Source organism: Tetrao urogallus, assembly GCF_951394365.1.
Source record: "Tetrao urogallus genome assembly, chromosome: 12".
NCBI classification, from domain to species: domain Eukaryota; kingdom Metazoa; phylum Chordata; class Aves; order Galliformes; family Phasianidae; genus Tetrao; species Tetrao urogallus.
In genome coordinates, this window is record NC_136825.1 from 13,018,750 (window position 1) to 13,040,888 (window position 22,139).

A 22,139-nucleotide genomic window follows, 5' to 3' on the forward strand; every position below is an offset into this window, starting at 1 on the left:
CCCCAGGGAAACCAGTATGCAATGCCTGGTTGGCAGAACCTGCCGCTTATTAATGTGCTATTGCCTTGGTGGAGCTGCTAATGAAGCATCATGTTCAGTTGTACCCACGCTTTGCTCTCACACCTGGGTGGGAAAAATTCCTTTACTTTTGACTTAGCAGTGAGTACGTGTACTATTTAGCAGTAAGGGCAGTGTACTATTTGCTTAGTCTTTGTATGTTAATCAGTTCCTAAATTATTAATAGAGAAAAAGAAATTATTTACAAGGTGTTTGACATAGACATGTCAGGATGTAGCAACTCTACTGTCAAGAGGAATACTCATAAAGAATCATGATATTTGCCTTGTCTTATTTACTTATTTCAGCCATGCTCAAAGACCCTTCTCTCCTGATAGCATCCCAGGAGGCAGGAGACTGAGTTTAAGAGCAGGAGGAGAGACTGTACTGGATGTGCATTTCCTCCAGTTGCCATACAAGGGTGAAGGCTACACACAGAAAAACCAACAGCCTCGGCTTTGCTGTTACTCCTCTTGCAAACATACCTGAAGCTCTGTTTGAAAGAAGAACTTCTGTGGGCACTGGGAACAGTCATAAATTTTATCTTCCTGTCCGTGGACTGCAAAGATGTGCTGCTGCAGTTTATTTGCCTGCACAAAAACTGAAAGAACACAGTACAATTAGTTAAAATTGTTTCATATAACATATCCCATCTTGAACTACACTGTTATGCACTTTTATGACTGCAAAGACTCTAAAAAATCCAAGGATATCCACCAGAGAAGTGCCAACACTCAATGCAGCAGAACATCCTTACCGGTGGTCAATTTAGAATCTCCAGGCTGGCAGTCAGCTCACTTCTGACGGGCTCTAAATCCTGGATGGACTTTTGATATTTCACATAAAGCTAACGCTGTCCACGGGTGACTGGAAGAACTCAGTCATCAGAGCGAGCAGAGGACGTCACCGCTCCTGCAGGGAGCCCTGGCCCCACAGCAGGTGCATTGGATGCATTTTTAATGCAGGACAACTGGGCCAGGAGCAGCCTTGATGGCTGGTCTGGAGGATGAGTGCCCAGAGCAGCATTTCTGGCAGACACGTGAACCTGAAAGGGCAGGCTGCCACGGTATTCAGACCTTCTAAATGGGTTGTCCTTCCAATATAGAAAAAAGATTATGATTTAATGTTACAGATATACCATCTACATTAGGATTTTGAATTGATAATTACCTTGCCTTTAACAAGTGAAATGAGAAACATATTGAACTCCAGCTTCAGCTAGTTAAAAACATATCTCATTCAATTTTTGTCTCATCCTATATGACTTTTCACCAGTAAATGAAAAAAGCTTCTTCAGCAGAATTAGAGATGCAGTCAAACACATTACAGCATGCTTCAGGAATAGAAAAACTAACTCCAAGTTCTCAAAAAGCAATTCTCAGCCTGTGGGTCAGATCCCACAAGGAGCACAGGGCTGAGGGGAGTGCAGTAGCTGACACTCAGCCCATGGTCACACATGGCAGTGATCCCTACGCAGTTTGGAAACTTAGGTGTTAACTGCTATTCTGACGAGTGAGTAAAAGGCACCCTTAAAATGCATCCTGAAGATGTCTTGAGAAGGGACCATCCAGGACCATTTGCACTGATGAGAGCTGAAAACGAACCTCAGGGAAGGAAAACAGAGCAGGCCCTCAGACTGCAAAGGACCTGGAAACGTGTTTTCATGAGCAGGCTGCCCTTAAAGAAACCTTTCGGAGGGAGGAGTCAAACCACACTGTTGTGTGATGGGATCTCATGTGAGCGAGGTATGCTGCTGTACGTGGCACACAAGGAGAGTCTTCGCGAGAACAGGCCCCTGCCTTGCAAGTTCTGCTCTTAGAGATGCACCTCACATTCAGGCCACAACCTGAAAGGCCCCATTGTGAGAAGTAACACAGGGCCGGCTGCATTTGGGCAATGCCAGGAGATGTCAAACTCCTCAGTGCTGCAGTTTCAGACAGGAGATATTCTGAACATTTCCAAGCACAGTATTTCTTTTCCCAAGAAAAGGCATACAGTATTTTACAAATCCCCTGAGTGTCATTTCTGGATCAAGCCATGCACACTGAGGCTTGTCTCAGTCTCCCTGTCTTACCTGTGAAACAAACAGGGCATTTGAATGTGCCTCCCATCCCCTCAAAGCTGTGCTCAATCAGGTGACACAGGAGCTTTGCCGGAGAGTCAAACATCTGGTTACACAGCTTGCACTCATGATTGATGCCTTCCTCTGCAAGGTTCAAATGATACAACTTGTTAGTGACACAGCACATTAGCGTCTGCGATGCAGCAGTCAGAGAGAAACTCCCGTGCCCAATGCCGTGCACACAACTTCAAGGGCCCACAGCCACCAGCAAGGCACAGCCCAGTGCACTGAGCTCAGGTGAGCAGCCCCGCTCACGTTAGGGCCATTTATCTGCAGCTGGGATGGAGGCGACGCCGTGTGCTGCTGCCGGGCTGCACCCATCCCGTGCCGCTCCTCACGCTCTGCACACAACAGAGACGTCGCTGCTCTGCGTATGTATTATTAAATACTCAGCATTTAAAATGAATTTAACAGGGAATTCAACCACGTACTCTGAAAGCAGGCTTCGTCACCTCAGATTACACTGCAAATATAGCAGGGAGGAACAGACTGTGGAAGAATAGCAGGAGCCCAAACCAGTGCTGGCCTTAATTTTATATCTCTTGGCTTTTTCCAAGCTGAAGAGAGACCATTAAAGTGATTTAAATGTTGTTTGAAAGAGTAATTTCCATGTAACGCATCCTAAACATTATTCTATGAGGTACACTGAATATGCAGTGCCCACTGCTAATGCCCCATGATCTAGAGGAACTCACAGGGAAATAAAAACAATTATTCTTAATTCCAGCCTACCACCTTTGTAAGATGATACCATTTCTCTTTTTTTTCTCTTTTTTACTGACTTCTGTATTTTTGTTGCCTATGTGTCATTTTTCGAGGTATTGAAGCCATACTTCCTTTGGTTTTCTTGAAAGGAGGGAGGGGGTAACAGAGATTTAAAAAAAACCCTAGGTTTAAAATGTGCACTTTATACAACCCAGTGAACATCTAAACTTAAAAGATTTTGCAGATGGTTTTTGTAAGCACTTCTCAAAAACATCTTCCCTTCATTATGGCAGCATGCATGAAAGTCATGAACACGTATTTTAAAAACGGAAGAAATTGCCTTTTGATTTACACTCAGGTTTATTTTAATAACTCCAAACCTCACTGACTTCAGCTGATAGTTCCAAGATGCCCAAGAAATGACTGCATCATCCCATGAAATAATCTCCTGCCAAACGCGTTTGGATCTTGCAAATAATGTCAGCATTCAAAAGCACAGTCTCTATTTATAATTGCTTTAAATAACCTTTGAAGCAGTCAAACAGTGGGAAATTATTGTTTGTTTAGGGTTTTTGGTGCTCCCAGGATCTCGGGGTGGGAAGGCGAGCAGTGGGTCCAGCACCAGTGCGGCCCACGGAGCTGAGCTCAACAGCTCCCACAGCCACACATCTGCATGGCTGCAGCTGGAGCGTCCCCAGAGCTCGGGTTGCCTTGATGGGACCTCCATGCGAGGAGGGGGGAAATAGAAATTATTTACAGAATGGATCAGTATGCAGGGGGCAAGCTCCTGTCCATCCCTGAGGGAGGCTGCTGGCCTTTCTCTGCAGAGGGCAGAAAGCAGGTAAGGATCTGTGCCTCGCACCACCTGAGCATGCCCAACAATGCATGCAATAAACTTGGAGACGACAAAGCAGATACTGGGGGAATGGAACAAATTCCTTCTGCGAGTAAATCAGAGAAATCATGTTTGACATTAATTTTCTACTCTCCACATAGTGAGTGCTTGGAAAATAGTGATTCATGTGCAGCCCGGTCCTGTGTGAGCACGTGTGTTCATAAATACAGGCACAGGCTGCTGATGAGAAGACTGCTCCTTTTGCAGCCTAAATATCTTTAATTTCAGTATAATTAAAAAAAGAGGATTTCACAGCATTTTGAGTGAAGCATGTTTTTACTGACTTGGTCTGTTTAATTAGGTACCAGAGACTGTGCATTCTCTTGGCTGATCCCCGCAGTATTTTAAATAGTTAAACCTATAACAAACAAACTAAAACTCGAATGAAAAATAATAAAACATAATGGGTTCCTGCAGATCTGGAAATTTATCCCACTCGAGGCAAGACCTTTTGATTTGCAAATCCACTTCTGAATTATAAGGCCTTCTCCTCACCGGTGGGGGTTTTTATTCCACTCCCACAGGAGTCCATTATGTATTTCTCGTGTCTATAAAACCATCCAGGAAGAAAAAAGGTGGAAAAAAGTACCATGGTTAGCATGACAAACGCTTCTCTTTTCATGCATGTGTATTCAAAATATGAAAATGCCCAAAGATATAGATAGAATTGCTGCTATAATCACTCTCTTCTCCGTGGCATTTTACAGCATATTATTTTACACAGAAACGCGGTGCGTGTGTAGGGGCACTCAGTCACCTTTGGAGAATAACTTCAGTGAATTATCTGGGATCATACAGGAGCACAAGGCTGCCTCCAGACAACGCAGCCAACGCCGGCCCTCCCTCCAGCCACGTGCGCCGGGCGTCAGCAGCACAGCGCATCGCGGCGTTCCCCTCATCTCTATTCTTCTTAAAAAAATAAAAATGACAGGCATCTATGAGACCTACATAACTCCAGTGAATTATGCAGCCCCTCTCATTTGTAAAATAAAATGCAGATTTTTACAGCTCGCTGTGCTAGATCGTCTCCCATCTCTCCGTAAGTGTATCTATGCGGGGATCAATTGATTTAACACTAAACGAGCCACGCACGGCCAACAAGAATCTTGGGCTCCTTGCCTTTCTTTTTTCCTGCACTCAAAATAATAAGCATTAATTTTACACTTCATTTCTCAAAAAAATAATAGGGTGTGCTCTTGCTTAAAACAAGCAGGCCTGCTGGATTCTGTCAGGCTGAAACTATGTCAGGCCAAAAGAGGAACAGAGCGCTTTGTGTAAAAGTATCATGGGGAGATGATAGTATCCTGTAATGTTTTCAGTACCTACTTTTGTCTCCAAAAGCATTTGATCCCTGGCAGACACACACTTATTTCCATACTGGTCTTGAGGGAAGCCGGTAGGAACGAGAGCTGATTATCTGAATCCTGAAGGTGAAACCTGGGTGGTGCCCACCGATGTCAAAGGCAGCGATTGTCTAAATGTTGAGGTACATAATTTGCTGCCTGTTTGGAGGGCTGGGGGCTGCGCGGCCCCGGCTGAACCATGGCGGTGGAGCACGTCCTCATTGTTCTCAAGTTGAAATGCATTTGCAGGATGGTTCACGTGTGTTGATAGGAGCTTAGCTGCATTTACACCAACACCCTGCCCGCTTCTGAGTGGGAGCGCGCCTCTCCATACAGCCCTTCCTGCTGCTGCAGTGTGCATTTAATACATATTACAACGAGTCTCTCAGCCTCTAAGAGAACTGACGCCGGCAGCCTCCTGGCGAGGATGCAGTATAATTAATAATGCTGTATTAAGCCCGCGCACTGTATCAGCTGCATTTCTAATTATAACTATATTAATAGCGATATAAAACGATGCACTAACAGTGCCACGTACCGACATGTTATCAAACCAATAACAAACTGCAATTTGAACAATAAAACAGCATCGTCTTCACTGTTAGTTAAAACTTCTCTTCAACTTGATTTAATAAAGCAAAATTTCCCCTCATGGAATAACCACAACAGTCCTAATTTGAAGGAGTGCGTGCGGCCGTCTGATGCTCCTGACAGCAGCACACATCCTGTGCCACGGCTCTACCTCGCTGCAGCAAATTACAGCAATAAAAGGGAACGTCTTTCCTGTACTCAGATATACACATCCATGGCTTAACCACACTTTTAATGAACTTTGAAATGCTGTAATTCAGTGTAACAAAGCATTAATATGCTGTGCTCACAGAGAACCTTCTCCCATCCCCTATATCATAAATCCAGTAGAATTAAATGGGCCATGTAAGGAGAGCTCCGATTGTAACCGAAATAAATACAAATTGGAATGAATGCAGGGAAATAAAACGAAGACTGCATGAAACTATTCTGTTTATGCAATTCATTCCTCAGTAAATAAGTAAGAAAAGGGATACATTTGTAACAAGAGAAAAGCAGGAGGAGCCCAAGCACTGATCCATGTGGCTGTGCAGGAGCGAGGGGCTGTGGCCAGGAGGCGACAGTGATGGACATCCCCACTGAACAAAGCCATGGGAACGCCGGGCCGGCAGCATCAACAGAGATCCAACGTGACTGCAAAGCCTGGGGCTGGGAGCAGGGCACACTACTGCCAGGGGACGGCAGATTCACAGTGGTTCATGCCAGACTTGGACGATGCCTGCTATCCAGATGGCATTCTTTCACTGCTGCTGTTTCTATACCCCGTCCCGCTGTACGGCACCCCCGGAACACCCTGTGCCAGTGGGTTCCATAATGAATCCCGGTGGACAAGGCCGAGCCCTCCCACACCCCGCAGACCCGGCGCGGGGCCTCGCAGCCCGGCAGTGGGAGGCAGCGGATTGATGGTGCGGCAGCTGAACGTCACCTGGGGAGCTGGGTGCCATCCTCACAGGGATGCTGGAGGTCAGTTACCATGGCAACGTTGAATGAGCTCAACCTTGTAACTGACCCTTATCTTTTTTTGATCTGTGGCCCATTTGGGACCAAGGCTGGAAATCAACTGGAAAATAATCCGGTCACATATCAGAAAGAAAATTATTTATACTTATTTATCCAGGTAGAGCTCGCATCTCTCTCTGACGCCTCCCGTCCTGCTCCCAAGCTCATCACACAGCCGAGCAGGATGCCCAGCCTCACGCCACAAGACCTGTGCCCAACCCAACCTACAAAGCCATGAGCACGCCCATGTCCCACCAACACACTGCCCACACCTCACCTGGCACAGCCACGTGGCCTTGGCCTCTGTGCGGTAACCACGCACCTGCACCCACCCCTCCTCAGCAGCCCTAATATTTGTTGGGATCTGGTACCTGTGTTCTTTTGTGCATTCTTTCTCCACTGAAATATGATTCTGCTTTGAAATACATTTATATGATCTAGAATGGCACAACACTGATGTCTTTTATGAGCTGACGATTGTTTAATAAAATCTTGCATTCCTGCTTCATCCTTATGACAATTTTACTATTATAAGTTTTCAAGGGATATGAGAGCTGTCCACTGTGGTTAGAAACATCAATTTAATGGAAAATGATAACATGGGGACTTTGATTTTTCTAGAAGCTATATAAGGAAAACCAACAAAACTGCAGAGCATTCCAAACATGCGCTGGCTCTGGCACAAGACCCACTAAAACCCGTCTCCTTCTTACAGCCTTCCGGTGGATGCTCAGCCCCAGGAGCAGTCTGGCAGAGCCGAGGGGCTGCCCCGCTCCCAGTGGGGGAAGGGCTTTGGGAACCAGGAAGCAGTGAGCAGACCACAGCTCCTGGCAGGCTTCACTGGTGCTGGACCAGCACCAATGGGTTCTGGTAACCAACTGCAATGCTTCTGGTGATGCACTCATTATATGGCCTCTTTTCCAGGTATTCTTTTTCCAGGCTAAATTAGCCTAACTGCATAACAGGCTTTAAACTCTTTTCAGCATCTCAGGGGGCCTCAAGCTCAAAATATGCAGAATTAGATGCCAAATTATTTATAGGGTAGCTGTGAGTTCACTGCCTCCAGTACATGTCACTGTGCTGCAATATTAAAATGACCATTAAAAAGAAGCACAGTCCCAGAGGGACTTGGGATGAGATTGCACAGTTTCTACTGAACATGAGGGCAGCCTGCTCTAAGCCAGTGCCTGTGCTGCAGTGGCACAGGAAGGCCTTGTGTCACTGAGGACGGCTGGAGATGGGCCCACCAAGGCTGTCCTACTGCTTAATTTTTGGCTTACAAGAAAAAGAAAACCTGAAAGTTCAAAGGAGTCCATGGAGCTGTGCATCACCAGTCTGCGGGCTGCAGCATCCAAGAGGGACTCTGCCTACATGGCATATTTTAATCTGAGAAACTGCATTTATAGATCATTTACAGAGATGTGCTGCACTTTAGCCCTGTAACTTCAGAATCTAACAGCCTTTCTGTGAAAACACGTCTGTTTCAATTGCCCACATTAAAACTTCTCATGGATCGAAGTCTGATAGGTCTGGCTGTTCCATCACAACCGTTCATCAAGGACTAACTCCAACGGCTTCCATGGAAGTGCAAAATCTGTACAAGAAAAACAAACCTATGTTGAGAATGCAAGCCCAAACACACGCACAGAATGAGCCTGGATGAAGCTAAAAAAACCCTTAAGAACAGCTAGAGGTGAATGACAACACCACAGGTACACATCCCATGCAACTCTGCAGTCTTGTATTCTGGTGTTTGGATAGGTTCACAGCTGCACTATTTCAAGTTTAATGCCAATACCTGGTAAAACAGAGCTGCGAGTGCAGGCTCACTGCCACGCAGCCATCCTGTGCTGGCATCCCTCACACTGCTGTGACAAACCCGAGCACCCTGCTGCAAGCCCTGATGTCCCTCCCTGCACAGCTCCCTGCACTGCTGCACACCCAGAGCAGGTTCATCCCAGGGTCCTATTGGCAATATTGCATCGAAGTGCTCAGAACAGGCATATGAGAATAACTAGGACCTACCTGACATCTATTATTGTGCAACTAAAAATTAAACCATTTCTACACTTATTAAACATCCCACTGGAATATGCCAAGTGCTTTCTGAACATGCAAAGCCTCAAGCCAAGTTTCAATGGGTGCAAGGCCCTTTACACTCATTGCACAGGCCCGGCACATTGAGCACCAGGAGCCCTGTCCCACCATACCCACCCGGCCCCCACCATCCTCGCATGACCATGGTGACACAGAGCCACCAGAACTCAAGCAAGAACCACCATAGGCAAAGCCTCTGCTGCTGTGGTTCATGCTCACGTGGTGGAAGAGCCAAGCAGCCAAGCACCAGCCGTGTCAGCACCATGCATCCCAGAGAGCACACAATAGGGTTTTACATACCCAAGCTCCCATAGATGAGTGTCTAGATGAGCGTCTCTGATCTTCAGATTAAAGTTTCCCAAGTACACGTTGACGTGAGATAGACTATAAATCTATTGTGTAAATAATCACCAGACTAATGGTGCCTAATAGTATATAATTAACATGACTGGCAGGCTGCAAGCCAGTTGTTGTCAGCTATGCTCAGCAATACTCAGACTACAGGAACACCTTACAGCACTTCTCTGGTGGCATCAGGGAAGCTGAAAACTGGTAAAATGAGAGTGAAACAGAACTCATAGCAAAATGAAAACTTTCAAGCATAAACTTAACAGAGGAACATACTTCCAGGCTTCAAGGTATGATAATGCCGTACTTTTTTGTTTGTTCGGCAAGAGTTAAGAAAACTTCTGTTATCCCTGTACTGGTCAGTGTCTTTCAGCTTTTCACTGGGAGAGGAAGAAGCAAACCATGACAGCCGCCTGGGCACATGGGCACAGTCACAGCCTGGCACCTTGCAGCCACCCCATATCCTCCCAAGCCCAGCACCCTGGCAGTGCACTTGGTGCTGCTGTGCTGGCTGACAAAATGAGATGCCACTGCCAGCAGAAACACTAAGTGTGACTAAACAAGGTCTGGCTCTGATAGGTGACATATTTCATGAGTATCTCTCATAGCTTGCTAAGTGCAAATTCGCCCAAAAGAATGAAAACTAGACACTTTAAGTTGGGAATCCTAAGGTGCAGTAACATACGATATTCCTTAAAGCAGTCACCAAGAAGGATCTGCATAGTAGCAAGAAAATACCTGAAGCACCTCTGCATTATGCAGAAATGTATTCTAATACTATGGAAATTCTCAGCAGTGAATGTACAGAGCATCTCCATGGCTTCTGATGGGATTTGCTCAATTAACACCCCATGGTCCAGGTGGGAAATATCCCCCGTGGGAGCCTCACGTTGAGTAAGGAGAGTGAGAATCCCACAGCCTTTTGGAAAGGGAGTTGCACTTGGTAACATATCCAATACACAAAACCTAAAATCAAAATGGCATGGCCCTTCTGGATGCAACAGCAGCTGATGCAGCTGAGGGCACCTCTGGGGCATGGAGAAACACTGGGCTGAAGCCTGCATGGGAGTGACTGGGGCTGCTGGGGAAGGCTCAAAGGCATATGGGGTTGCTGCAGAGAAGGGGCTGAGGAACATCCACTGAGCCCAGTATAGATTTAGGAGCATTTCCCCAAAAAGTCCAGATGAGTAGGAGCTGAAGGTACTAAGAAAGAGTGAAAAAGGAGAGGAAAAAATCAGGCTGCTTATCAGCCACTCTCCCAAATAAAATAAGATCCTAAATCAAGCTGTCATGGAGTCCCTGTTTGAACCAAAAAGAAGGAAACAATAAAGATCTGTTAGAGACCTGCTACTCACTATTTCATTCTTCATTTTTCTTGCAAGTTCTTACTTGAAGGCCCAACTCAACAATCAACACTATGAAGTCAGCATTTGCTACTGTCACCCCGAGAGGTATCAGAGATACAATTGTATACATGCAAAACAGGCAGAACTCTGATAACAATACCTGGCCTGTAGGCAAAAAATTGACTCTTTAAATGGCAGCCACTATGATAATGCCAGCCTAAGAGCCTGCCTTGCACAAATTTCCTCTGCTTAGTAACATAAAAGTTCCACAGTGAAAGATACAACACTTGGGTAGTAACAGTGACAGCCCATTTTAGTAGGAATGTTGAAGAGGAGATGGCAAAGCACAACCCCAGATGAGGCCACAGGCTTCAGCTTCTCCCCAGAGCATTCCAGGTGCCCCCATCCCTGGGCTGCCCCAGCAGGGCACAGGGACATCACCGCTGTGACAGCAGCCACCACTGCCGGCCCAGCACTGCGCTCCTCAGGCAGGGCTCGTGCCAGGCACTGCACACAGCTGTTGCACCTCTGCAGCAAAACAAGCATCAATTATGCATCGTATCAAAAACCAAAATGCTAGGGCATGGAGCTGGCTACCTGAAGCAGAGGAGTGAGCAAGTGCCAAAGAGAGGAAAAATACATCCAAACCCATCACGGAGCACTCGGCAACTTCACATGCAATGCCATCAACTGCCTTCCATTGCAAAGTTCTCCAATACTTGGGAAGAGATTACAGAAATATTCAAAGATACAATATTTGTATTTCCAATGTTAATTTGACACACAGGAGTGTGCATGAGGGAATGTTTATAATCAGCACTCCAATAAACTCACAAATGACTCCAGTATTTTATAAGCTTGTTAGAAACAAATCACTCCCTTAGCTTATATTTACTTACTGATGAATCATAAAAGGCCTCAATACACAAAGAGTAAATTCAAACTGTTTTCCTCTTGTTTTATCTTACCTACCCCTTCCTCACGCGCCCAGCACAGCACTGCTCTGGGTGCAGAAGGCCAGGGCTGGCCATGTACTGCCTGTACAGCCATGCTGAGGGACCAGGCCGTGACCACCCATCTCCAGCAATAACAGCTTTGTGCTGCACGCTGCAGCCACAGCCAGCAACCTGCATGTGGAGGGAAACGAGAGCTGGCAGAACGGCACTCCTTTTTGTAATGTAGCTGAGAGCTGTGTGGTAATAATGGGAGTGGTGGGGATATTCAGCTCTGTGTTCCAGGTAGCGACTGGAGAGAAGGAATGCGGGGGTATTCTAACTCGCTTTTACTTAATGTACATTTAAGCATTATACATACGTTTTATGGGAAAACCCACAGAGGACACGCTCGGACTTCTCAAGGAAAACACAGACAAGTCATCTCCATGCCACTCAGCCTGAAGTCATGGGGATTTCTGCTATGGCAATGGGGTTGGGATTGTAATGCTGTAACTGCACCGTGATGCTATCTATCATCATGGAAACAGCAATTTGAGGAGGAAAGAACACATCATGGAGAACACAGAGAAATACGCTTTCCAGAGGGAGAAGTGAAGCTGTAGTCTAAATGACAAGGTACAAAAGTACAATGGTCTTCACTTTTGGTAAGAGTGCCCTAAGCACACTGAACTCCAGGATCCTTCCTGGGGATATCCATTTACTTCTGGAAATGGTATTTCAGAAACAGAACCAAAACGCAACCACACTTCCTCCAGCAGCTGGCCATCCAAAAGAGGGAGAGAGGGAGCGAGGTAGGAAAGAAGGAAGGAAAGAAGAAAGGAAAGAAGGAAACTGGATTGGTGGCTCTTGGCCATGGCCAACCCACAGGGAATGGCAGATGCCTCAGGCGTGAGCAGTGGCAACCCCAGGGCCAATCTTGCCTGGCAGCAGGCTGATTTCCCAGCTGCTTTCCTGTGCCACGCTCAGGGCTGCCCCCACCCCCATGGGAACAGCAAGGCACGGAGCAACCGGATGCCCAACACCAGGAGTGAGATGAGCCCAGATGTTGTATCCCCAGCGATCGCGGGTGCTTGTCACAGGCTCACGTGCACAGAGTTTAAATAGCCAGTGAAGATTTAAAGGGTTTTTATTTTATCACTCGATTTCCTTTTGCTTCTCAAAACAAAGGATGTACCAATCAATAATGATTTTGTTAAAACTGAATTTATCTCTACCATCAACTCGAGCTCTCTAGCGCCCGCCTGAGTCCTCCTCAATCCCAGAGCAGCATCTGCCATCCCTGCACCGTTCTCACAGGCTCACGGCGTGCAGCCTTAAAACACCATCCACATCAATTCGATTGGTGTCAAAAGCTCTCGGTCTTCTCGCACACACCAGTACAGCCGCAGTATTCATCAGATTTTACCACCAGGATTAATGTTATAAAATGTCACTTGCTACAGTAAAATTTATCAACGTTATTATATACCATAGAAACTGCCACCACAGACAAATGCAGTACATTAAAATTTTGTCTAGAGCTCCCCAGAGGAAACATTTGCTGCAATTTGTATAACAGTTTATATATTTATGCTATTTAATGGTACAAAGCAATAATTATGACTTCATTCACTGATAAGCAACGGCATTATATAAATCAGATGCAGATTTAGAACATGCCAGCTTTGTCACTGGCCTACTACTTGTAAATTATGTTGCTGTTAAAAAAAAAAATCTAAGCAAATATGAGTTAGCAGCAGGAAGCTAATAATGTGCCTCCAGCTGTTCCAGTTAACCTGCAAATGTGGCCATCTGCACCTCAGGAGAAAAAGAAAAGGAGAGATGGAGGGAGGGAGGAAAAGGGGAGAGAGGAGAGGAGCGGCCGCCAGCGCCAGCACAAAGCCTGGGCCCAGAGCAGTAGGAGTGACCTTGCTCCTTGTGACCAGACAGGCAGATATTCAAAATCAGAAAAGTTACCGAGGAATAAAGGACCTTTTCTCCCTAACACCCACAGAAAAAAAAAAAAGAGGTCTTTTCCATCGTCTTTCTTCTAGAGCAGACTGTCTTTCACCTCTGGGGTTATTATTTACTGCATTGCAGGGCTGTCCAATGAGCAGGTTTTCCTTACAACCTCTGCCTTTCATTTTGACTTTTTAACACCTCTTCACAGACCCATCTTGTATTATTTAAAAAAAACTAGTGGTCATTGTAAGAGATTTATTCCTGCTTCAGACGGTTTAAAATGGATCCACAGGGCACAAAGGCTGAGCTATCAAACAAGACTGCAATCCTCAGTGATCACAGATCTTCCACACACAGCAGCTCCAGCACTGCCTTTGGATCTGGGCTGAGTGTCCCTGGGACGTGTGGGCACTGCTCACGCAAAGACTGCTCCGTGAGAGACCTCTGTGAAATCTGGGTCATGGGGAACCGTTACAAAATATTCCTTTTGACATTCACCCACAGACGGAAGGAACAGTGGCTGAAAGTGCACCTCACGTACGTGGTTACCTTGGTACTTTGACAGCAGTTTCATGCTCAAAATTCCCTAGGATTCTCATTATCAAGGGCCACAACTCCCCTATGAGACAAGGACTGGTTTGCACTGCAGTGCCTAGCCCTGCGGTGCATCAGTAGGCTCAGGACTACCATCATTCTGAAATTAAAGAAACTCACCTTGCTTCTTCTAGTCTTCTTTTTTTTTCTCTTGGAAATGCTGAATTGGCTTTAAAGTGATCAGGTGTGATAGTGCTAAGGTATGTGATTTATCTTAAGGCTACCTTCAATTATTTTTCTCTTCAGAAGAGTTTTGTGACCCACTGCTGCTCAATGCTGACAAGTTCTTGGTGTTCTCAAGTGAAACACCCATCCTGTTGGTACATGCAAAGCAGTTACGCTCTTCCCAAACACACTGCATTTTGATGTTGGTGGATATGATAAAAACTATGACTTATAAGCATCCAGGTAAACTTGCAGCTTTCTCTGGCCTTTCCAAAAATTGTTTAATCTGGAAATCACTGCATCTTTGAAAGCAGCTGGGGTAATGCTGAGCTTCCCATTACCAGAACGTCTGTAACAGCAAAGTGAATGTTACACGTGATGTTGAGTATCCAACATTAATGGGATATTTTGTGTGCCATCACACAGGTCTGGTGTTTCGTGGAATCCCAGAACATTGCATCAAACCTCAAGCACTGGGACAGCACGCCCATACAGGTGAATGAATCAAACACCCAACACACTCACAGAGCTGTGCATGTCTGCAAAGCATTTTGGAGGTGACAGAGTTACAAGAAAAATACCTACAAGTTCACACAGATAATGCTGTGACATTTTCATTCCCTCCTTACTGACTTATGCAGCCAGGAGAAATGCAGAATGAATTTTTAAAAGCACTGCGTTTGAAAGAGAACAAAAGTTCATAAAATATGTTAAAGTGCCTTCCATAATACTGGTTTATGTAGCTCTCCACAAAAAAATAGGTGCTCTAAACCACAGTAGTTAATCCTGACAATTTACAGCCCATCATAACTCATTCCTGCTGTATGGAGGAACCCATCACTAAGCACAAGTGATGTTGCCATCGCAGATATCTGTGATAGGCAGTACAATGGGATGAGTTTCACAGTGTCAGCCCTAATTTTCAGCCTTGACTTTGATTTCCCTTGCCTTGGTGGGTTCCAGACAGACCCTCAGTGTTACTCTAATGTAGCTTTTTTGTGGTTTTAATATGAATATTGTGTCAAGGATCTGAGATATTAAGAATGACAATACATTATTATTGCAGCAGGAAAATCTCCAGAGTCCTAGAAGTAGGATTTTGAAAACCACAGTCAAAAATCAATAGTAATCCACAAGAATTCATAAAGGAAACATGTCAGTCAGCAGCTTTGAAGACAAATCTTAAATTTTATCTTAAGCAGGCCAGACAAGCACAAGTCATTTAGGAGACGCAGACAGAGGTGTGAACCCAGCTCTCTGGGCTTTGGGAAGGAGCCCACCTCACCCAGCAGCTCTGGGGCACCACTGCCCTTCTCACCATGCCTCTGGGCTGGCCCAGCCTGCAGCCCCATGGCTGTGTGAGCAGGGGGATGCTTGGCTGCATCCCTGGCACCGTCTGCTCCCAGAAGAGACCCAGCTCCTCCCTCTAAAGCAACCGTCCTCCAGGATGTAGGGGAAAAGCAGCTCATCTGCACTCCCTGATAAATGTGATAATGAGAAGAAATGCTAAGAATCGTACATGTGAGCCTTTGATGAATTCACAGCCAGACATCTGTTTGCAAGGTAGCTGGCTCGTGTGCTCCCTTCAGCAACAGAACTTATTATTGCTTGGTTTTAATTTACAGAACCAGAAATATCCCTCACATTAATTAATTTGAACACTTTATTTGTGTACAGCACTGTATGCACCAACAGAGTCACCAAAGCACCCCAGCCCTCCTCCAGGAAGAAGCCTGCTTAACCCTGCAGACACAGAAGGCAGCGCAGGGGAAGCACGCCAAGGCAATGCACATGGCCAGCCTCTGACATGGGGAGCATGGCACGGGAGCAGGTACGTCGGTGGTCTTACAGTCGGTGGTCTTACAGCTTGCTCTCCTCAGTCACATCCCTCAGCTCCACTACGACTTCCAAAGAAGTTTTTGAAAGGAAAAACAAGCTGCAAGGAGCTGGAGATGAATGGTGTTGCTCTCTTATGCAAGAATATGTAGCAGCACTCATGGGGGGAGAGATCTTCTGGCCCTCCTCCTGCACAATTTGCACTGCACAAAGGCAGGGTTTGACTCACAAAGGAGGAGACATTACGAGCAAAGGAAGCACAAGGTTTTCAGTCCAAATCCAGTAAGACATCAAGAGTCGGTCTAATGCTCTCAGTCCTCCCTACAGCCCAAACAGTCACCGCTGCTCAGAACACCTTCCAAAATACCTGCTATATTTTGGAGGGGAAAGGCCAGAAGATCTAGGTCTGATGAAGGCATGGGGCTTTCAGCCCTGCTTAGGAGACTTCAAAACTGTTTTAAAGGCAAGTATATAGAGTTCCCTGGCTGAATGACACAGAGCCACCTTTTAAAGGCCAAGGAGGATCTGTTAGTGATGGCACCAAGCTCTTCTGCAGTGCCCAAATCCCCTGCCTTCAGCAGCATTTCTGGCCCAGGCTGCAGGGAATGCCACTAGAAGCTGCAGCAGTCCTTCAGGGCAATGGCCAGGCATGGTTTGCTGCATGTGTGCTGTTTATTATGCATATTATTTATTAATTTATGTAGATTAGTAGACTGCATGACCAAAAGCATGCAATCAGCAACAAGGGGCGTCCAAGCCTGCAGGAGAGGCTAGATCCAAAATTGGTTTCAGTCTTCAAAAGATAATTTTTTTTTCTTTTTTTTTAAACCAATTCCAGTGAATCTTGGTTCAGGCCCTGCAGGCACTTAGAGGAGTTGCTTTCACTGCAGTAGTCACAGCAGAGGTAGCTGAAATCTCCATTACAATGGCTCTGTCACAGGTACTGCAGGAAGACAAATTCATATAGGGAGCCCTATTGATACTTGATTTGTTAGATCTCAATTGCAGAAGTCTCCAAAGTGCAATGTTACAGTACTAAAAAATCAGTCGAGCGTATATTCACCACTCACTGTATGTTTCAAGCCCAAATGCAAAGGATCAGTTCTCCTCTCCCAGGGCATAAACCTTTACAATACGTAACCAGTACTGACCTACAAGACAAAATCTTATCAAAGCTTTTTGTGTGTGTTTTGCTTTCAAGGTAAAAAAAAAAAAAAAAAAAAAGTACACCATCAATCCAAGGACAGCTGAAAATCAGCATTCTGGCACTCACTGCTGTTCAGCTGAGCTTCCCCCACTGCCTGCACCTATTTGTTCCTTGTTCCTGAGACTGCAGCACCCACTTCCAGAATGATTTTCTTCCTCCCTTCGTCAGAGCAAACGAGGAACAGCCTCACCAGAGCAAACACCCCATGATGAAAAAACTCAGCGCTGGACTCACACCGTGGGATGTTCTCAAAAATCTGACCGATCTGTTAGTGCTGAATTCTCAATCTGTCAGTTACCAGATGCGAGTTGGAAGGGCATTAAAAGACAATAGATGTGCTAGTATCTCCTAACCAAAGTTACAAACTGTCCTGATAAAAGTAACATTTCTAAGATATCCCAAACCAAAAACTCCTCTTGAATCTGAGTTTGTTGGTTGTTTTTTATTTTTTTGCTGAATCATCTGCTTTTTCTTTCTTCTTTAGCTCTCAGAGCTCAGCTCCCCAACCTAAGATGCTCACTGTCAATAAACACTGTGGAAATTCACATCAATAAGGGGATCAGCAAAATTACCTGCTTGCAGTTACTGCCTTATCCACAAGAGAGCACAGTAACCTGAGTGCATCCCAATTCCTTTGTAAATGCCTAGAGTACATACAGAGCACCGCATAACTCAAAAATTATAATTAAAATGTCTTAGCTCCTGTATTTATAGTAACATTTAAACTACTGTGCTTTCTTGAAGTCAGAGTCATTTACTTGAGAACAGCACACTTTATGGTGAACAGATCTTTGAAATTATACCACGGGGATATGGCACAGCCACATGTAACTCAATATATGTCAACAGCTGTAAAAATATTGGTAGGAGAAGGGAAGAAAAAGCCATGAGCACAGATCAAGTGCCCTGTCTCTCACATCTGACTGTTTTCAGATTCTCCCTCCCTCCTTCTCTCCCTGCCCCCCCTCCCCAAATAATTGGGCAATTTTGGTGCAAGCTGTCATAAAAGCCAAGCCTTCTTTGAGGTTGAATGATCAAAAAGGTTATAAATGAAAATGATTTCAATGTTGGAGGCCTAGCGAGTGACCAAGGCACTTTCTGTAGCAGAAGGGTTTGTTCTAATCTTACCAACTGCACGCTTTCGTCAGAGCATATTCCTAGGGAGTTCACAGCTCCCCAGGGCGAAGCTACAGTAAATTCTGACTAATCCCCTCTGCATACAAATGAGCCCCTGGTAAGAGAAACTGCAGGGTCAGACAGCTTATGCACAGCACTGATTCTCCAGGTCTGCGCCTTCGGCAAAGCAAACAAAATGGCACTGTATTTTGATATTTTTTTTCTCAATGGGACAAGGCTCTCAAAAAACAAAGGCGTAAATCCAAAAATGCTGGAGAGGCGAAGGAAAAGGGGAAGGCAGCACAGAGAGGAGAGAGTCCCTCTCCTCCCACATGCCCAGGCAGACGGGCAAATAGCCCATATCAGCTGTTTAAAAAATTAATGAATTTAAACTTTTGCTTGATTAAAGGTGTGGTGGGCTTGTACTAAAATTTAATGTAAAAGGAACATGGGCACAAGACAAAATATTCATTAGCCTATTATAAAGTAGGCAGATCTAATCCTACATCCTCATTGGCTGGCATCACCATATCAAGACACTATAGAGTACAGAGCCATTTGTATTCATTCCCTGGCATTTCAAGTGAGTCTTTAAATGTTAAAGCCTGCACCTATTGTTGCTTTAAAAGTCTTAAGTGTTGCTCAGTACATGACGTAATTAATTTTTCCTGCTGTGCATTATTTAATCACAAAGTACGTATCTGTCATCATCACCACCTCTTCATAATATGGGATTCTCCAGTTTCACCTGTTTCTTTGATGTGCCTGGAGACACTGCAGTAGGAACAGCTGGAGCTGATGGCACCAAGCACCCCAGTGCTGAATGGGAGCTGCTGGGTGCCCCTCTCAGGGAGCCCTGTTCTCCCATGGTGAGATCATGGGGCACCCAGAGCTCCCAGTGGCAGCCTCCCAGAGCTCTTCTCTCTGCAGACTTGTACTGCGTTTGGATATACCCTGAGCCTAGGAAAGCCACGCTCTGCATCCATTTCATATAGCTCAGCAGAGATACCAATCAGTGACCTTGCCTGCAGCTTTATAATATGCAATCTTCACATATTACCATTTAATATAGATATATAGTAAAAGTGTAGACTTTGGTTCAACTTTGTAATCTCAAATTTGGGGTTTCTTGGAGGTAATTATGCAAACTATAACAACATTTGAATGCTCTACAAATCAAACTTGGAAGTTTTGGGTTAGATTCCTCCTAAAATTTATCCTTCATTACTTTCTATGCTCAAGAATGACTCGGTTGAACCTTGCAAACTCACTCAAAAATTTTCCAGATAAAATAAACAGTATACTCTGCTGGTATTAAAAACAACATCACCTAGCAAGCCCAAGGTGTTGGCCGCAGAAATGCTGCTGGAAAGCCAATGTGCTGGAGCCTTAGAAGGGCACAGGGAGGGATCTGCTGTGAGCATGCTCTGCCTCCATCCTGGAGAGAAGGGGAACGGGTGCTGTGAGCCTGGCATGTCCAGGAGAGGAACACAGGGTGACCTATGAGCTCCTCCAGCCTCCTCCTGCCTTCCTGGGGGGAACATCCTGCTGTGGCAGGGCCTCCTGCAGGTAAAGAAGGCATTCTTGAGCAGCAGCACTCCCGCCTACATGCCATGAGAAAACTTCAGTGTTTTGAGCTGCTCCACAGCCATAAGGAATTGCAGTCTATAAATGGCACCATGCACTGGAGAGGGAAGTGTGGGCCATTCCATGGGAAAAATGTCTCCCATCGCAATCAGGAAACTGTATTAGAGGGATGACCCTCTGACACAAAGCACAGATCTATCAGTTTACCACTTTTTGCATGCTTCTGGTATTTATCTGTTCTGCACTCCCAACTCACCTTTTAATTAGACAAACTCTCATGAAAGTCAACAAGAGTTCTGTCTGACTGAGGGCTGTGCTAAAGCATAATTGGATCATAATTCCAGAGGTAACGAAGGATAAAATGTACCTCTGCACAGGCACCAAGAGTCAGCACCTCGGGAAGGTTAAGACGTGGTGTTCTGGGGCATTGTACAGATCTCCCAGGGAAGAAGCACTGAGCTCCTCCACCTGCAGACCCAAGCACATGGCCAGGAGAGCATGCGGCTATCAACATGTGCCACTGCCCAGCCATGTGAGTTGGAAGGGATGAGCCAGAACAACAGCAACTGATGGCACCACTCACTGCCACATCATTAGTGAATTCAACAGTAATTCTGAAATAGGGCTAAAACAGTACACATCAGCTGAGATCAGTTTCATAACACACTTACAAGACGTGGTCAAGCACAGTTATGTTTAAAGGAGAAGCTGATAGTAACTTACAATGTAAAGGAGGGGATGTTTTGATTCTTCTCCATTTTTACACAAAATAAGGACCGAATAAGCAAACAGCCCAGAGCGTGGTGTCACAGCATGGCAGCTTTACCCAAGAGGCTGAAGCACAAAGCAGCCACGGAACAGGAAGGTGCAGCAGCAGATACCATACAGTGAGCGCTGTACCTGTGCATTATGAGGACTTACATATTTACAATTCTGAGAGCAAATAAGGCTCCTTAGTGACCCGCATGGTGAATTCTCTTTTAGAAAGGGAGAAGTCGCCGAGAGCCAAGTTCTTGATGCAGAATTCCTGGACACAGTTTCCAACTATTCCAATCAAGCAGCTCTGTGGTTGGGCTGGGATTTCAAACTTGCCACAGTATGAAGTCCAGTTTGGGCTATATTCCCTTCCCTCGCTCAGCTTGATGAAGGCTTCCCCGCAAAATCAAAAGGCTTACTGTCAAGTTTTCGATTGGTCTGGGCCTCATGCTATCATATGTGTGGTGATGGCAAGGAATATGAATGCGGCTCTGGCTCCACCATGGGGCCTTGAGGTTTCGTCCAATTCATCCAGGGACCTTATGAAAGTAGAGCGGGTCTCTTTTCATGTATATTCCGACTGCTGAAATTCCCCAGATGCACTGCAGTGTGCAAACGCGGTGTAAAAAAGAACAATAGCTTGAGAAAAACTGAGGCAAGTCTACTGAGTATGCTTAAGATAAACCAGCCGAGCTAATGCGAAAAAACCTGACAGCCATTCTTCTGCATTCATAACTTAATGAACATAAAGCCTTTCACAGGCAGAGAATGCTTCTGCATGTTAGTGCATGTAGAACTGCCATGTTAACCTATAAAAATTGTTACAAGTCTCCGAAATGTAAATATATACTATTCAGGCCCTCATGTGTTCAGATGAGATTTGATCAGTACAGGTATTCTGAACCTTTCAAAAACAGATTAACGCTGTTTGCACACCGATTCATTCACCTACCAAGGTTTATATGGGAAGCATTCTATGGTAGAAACAAGTTAACACAGAACTGAAATTGCACACTGATAAAGATTATAGTGTACCACTCCTAAAGTGAGTGAGGAAAACTCAGAAGAACTCAAGCTATTGTTCCAAGTAACAGCTGCTAAGAAGCTAAATATTTTTGTTAGGATTTCTTTTTGTTTGTTTCAAATTGCTGATCATACTGTACAATGTTCCTTTCCAGAAGGGCATTAGAACAAAACCAAGCTTCGTTTCCACTGGTTGCAATATACTCTGTGTTTCTGGCACATAAAGCATTTAACTGCACTGTATGTAACTTAATTTTCCTATCAAGGAACTTTGTAAGGCATGCATTTGTTGCAATTATATTAACTAAGAACATTTATCACACAAGTTTCAAAATCACGAGTAGAAAATAATGCTCAATATTCAGCTCTTCATAAATTCTGATATTCAGCTCCTTATAAGCGCTTTATCCAATTTCTTTTTCAGCACTGGACTTTTACTAGCCTTGTTTTACAAG

General features: G+C 45.1%; 1 protein-coding gene across 1 annotated transcript in view; it reads right to left on the reverse strand.

Annotated features, from left to right (window-relative positions):
* Positions 1-521: 521 nt before the first annotated feature.
* The window catches only part of ZNF423 (zinc finger protein 423), a gene marked incomplete at both ends in the record, with an annotated part of 172,888 nt that continues 151,270 nt past the window's right edge, over positions 522-22,139 (reverse strand). Inside the window, 2 exons of the mRNA XM_079541314.1 lie at positions 522-658; positions 2,132-2,263. Of these exons, the coding sequence (XP_079397440.1) occupies positions 522-658; positions 2,132-2,263 (269 nt within the window). The remainder of the gene's footprint in view (positions 659-2,131; positions 2,264-22,139) is intronic.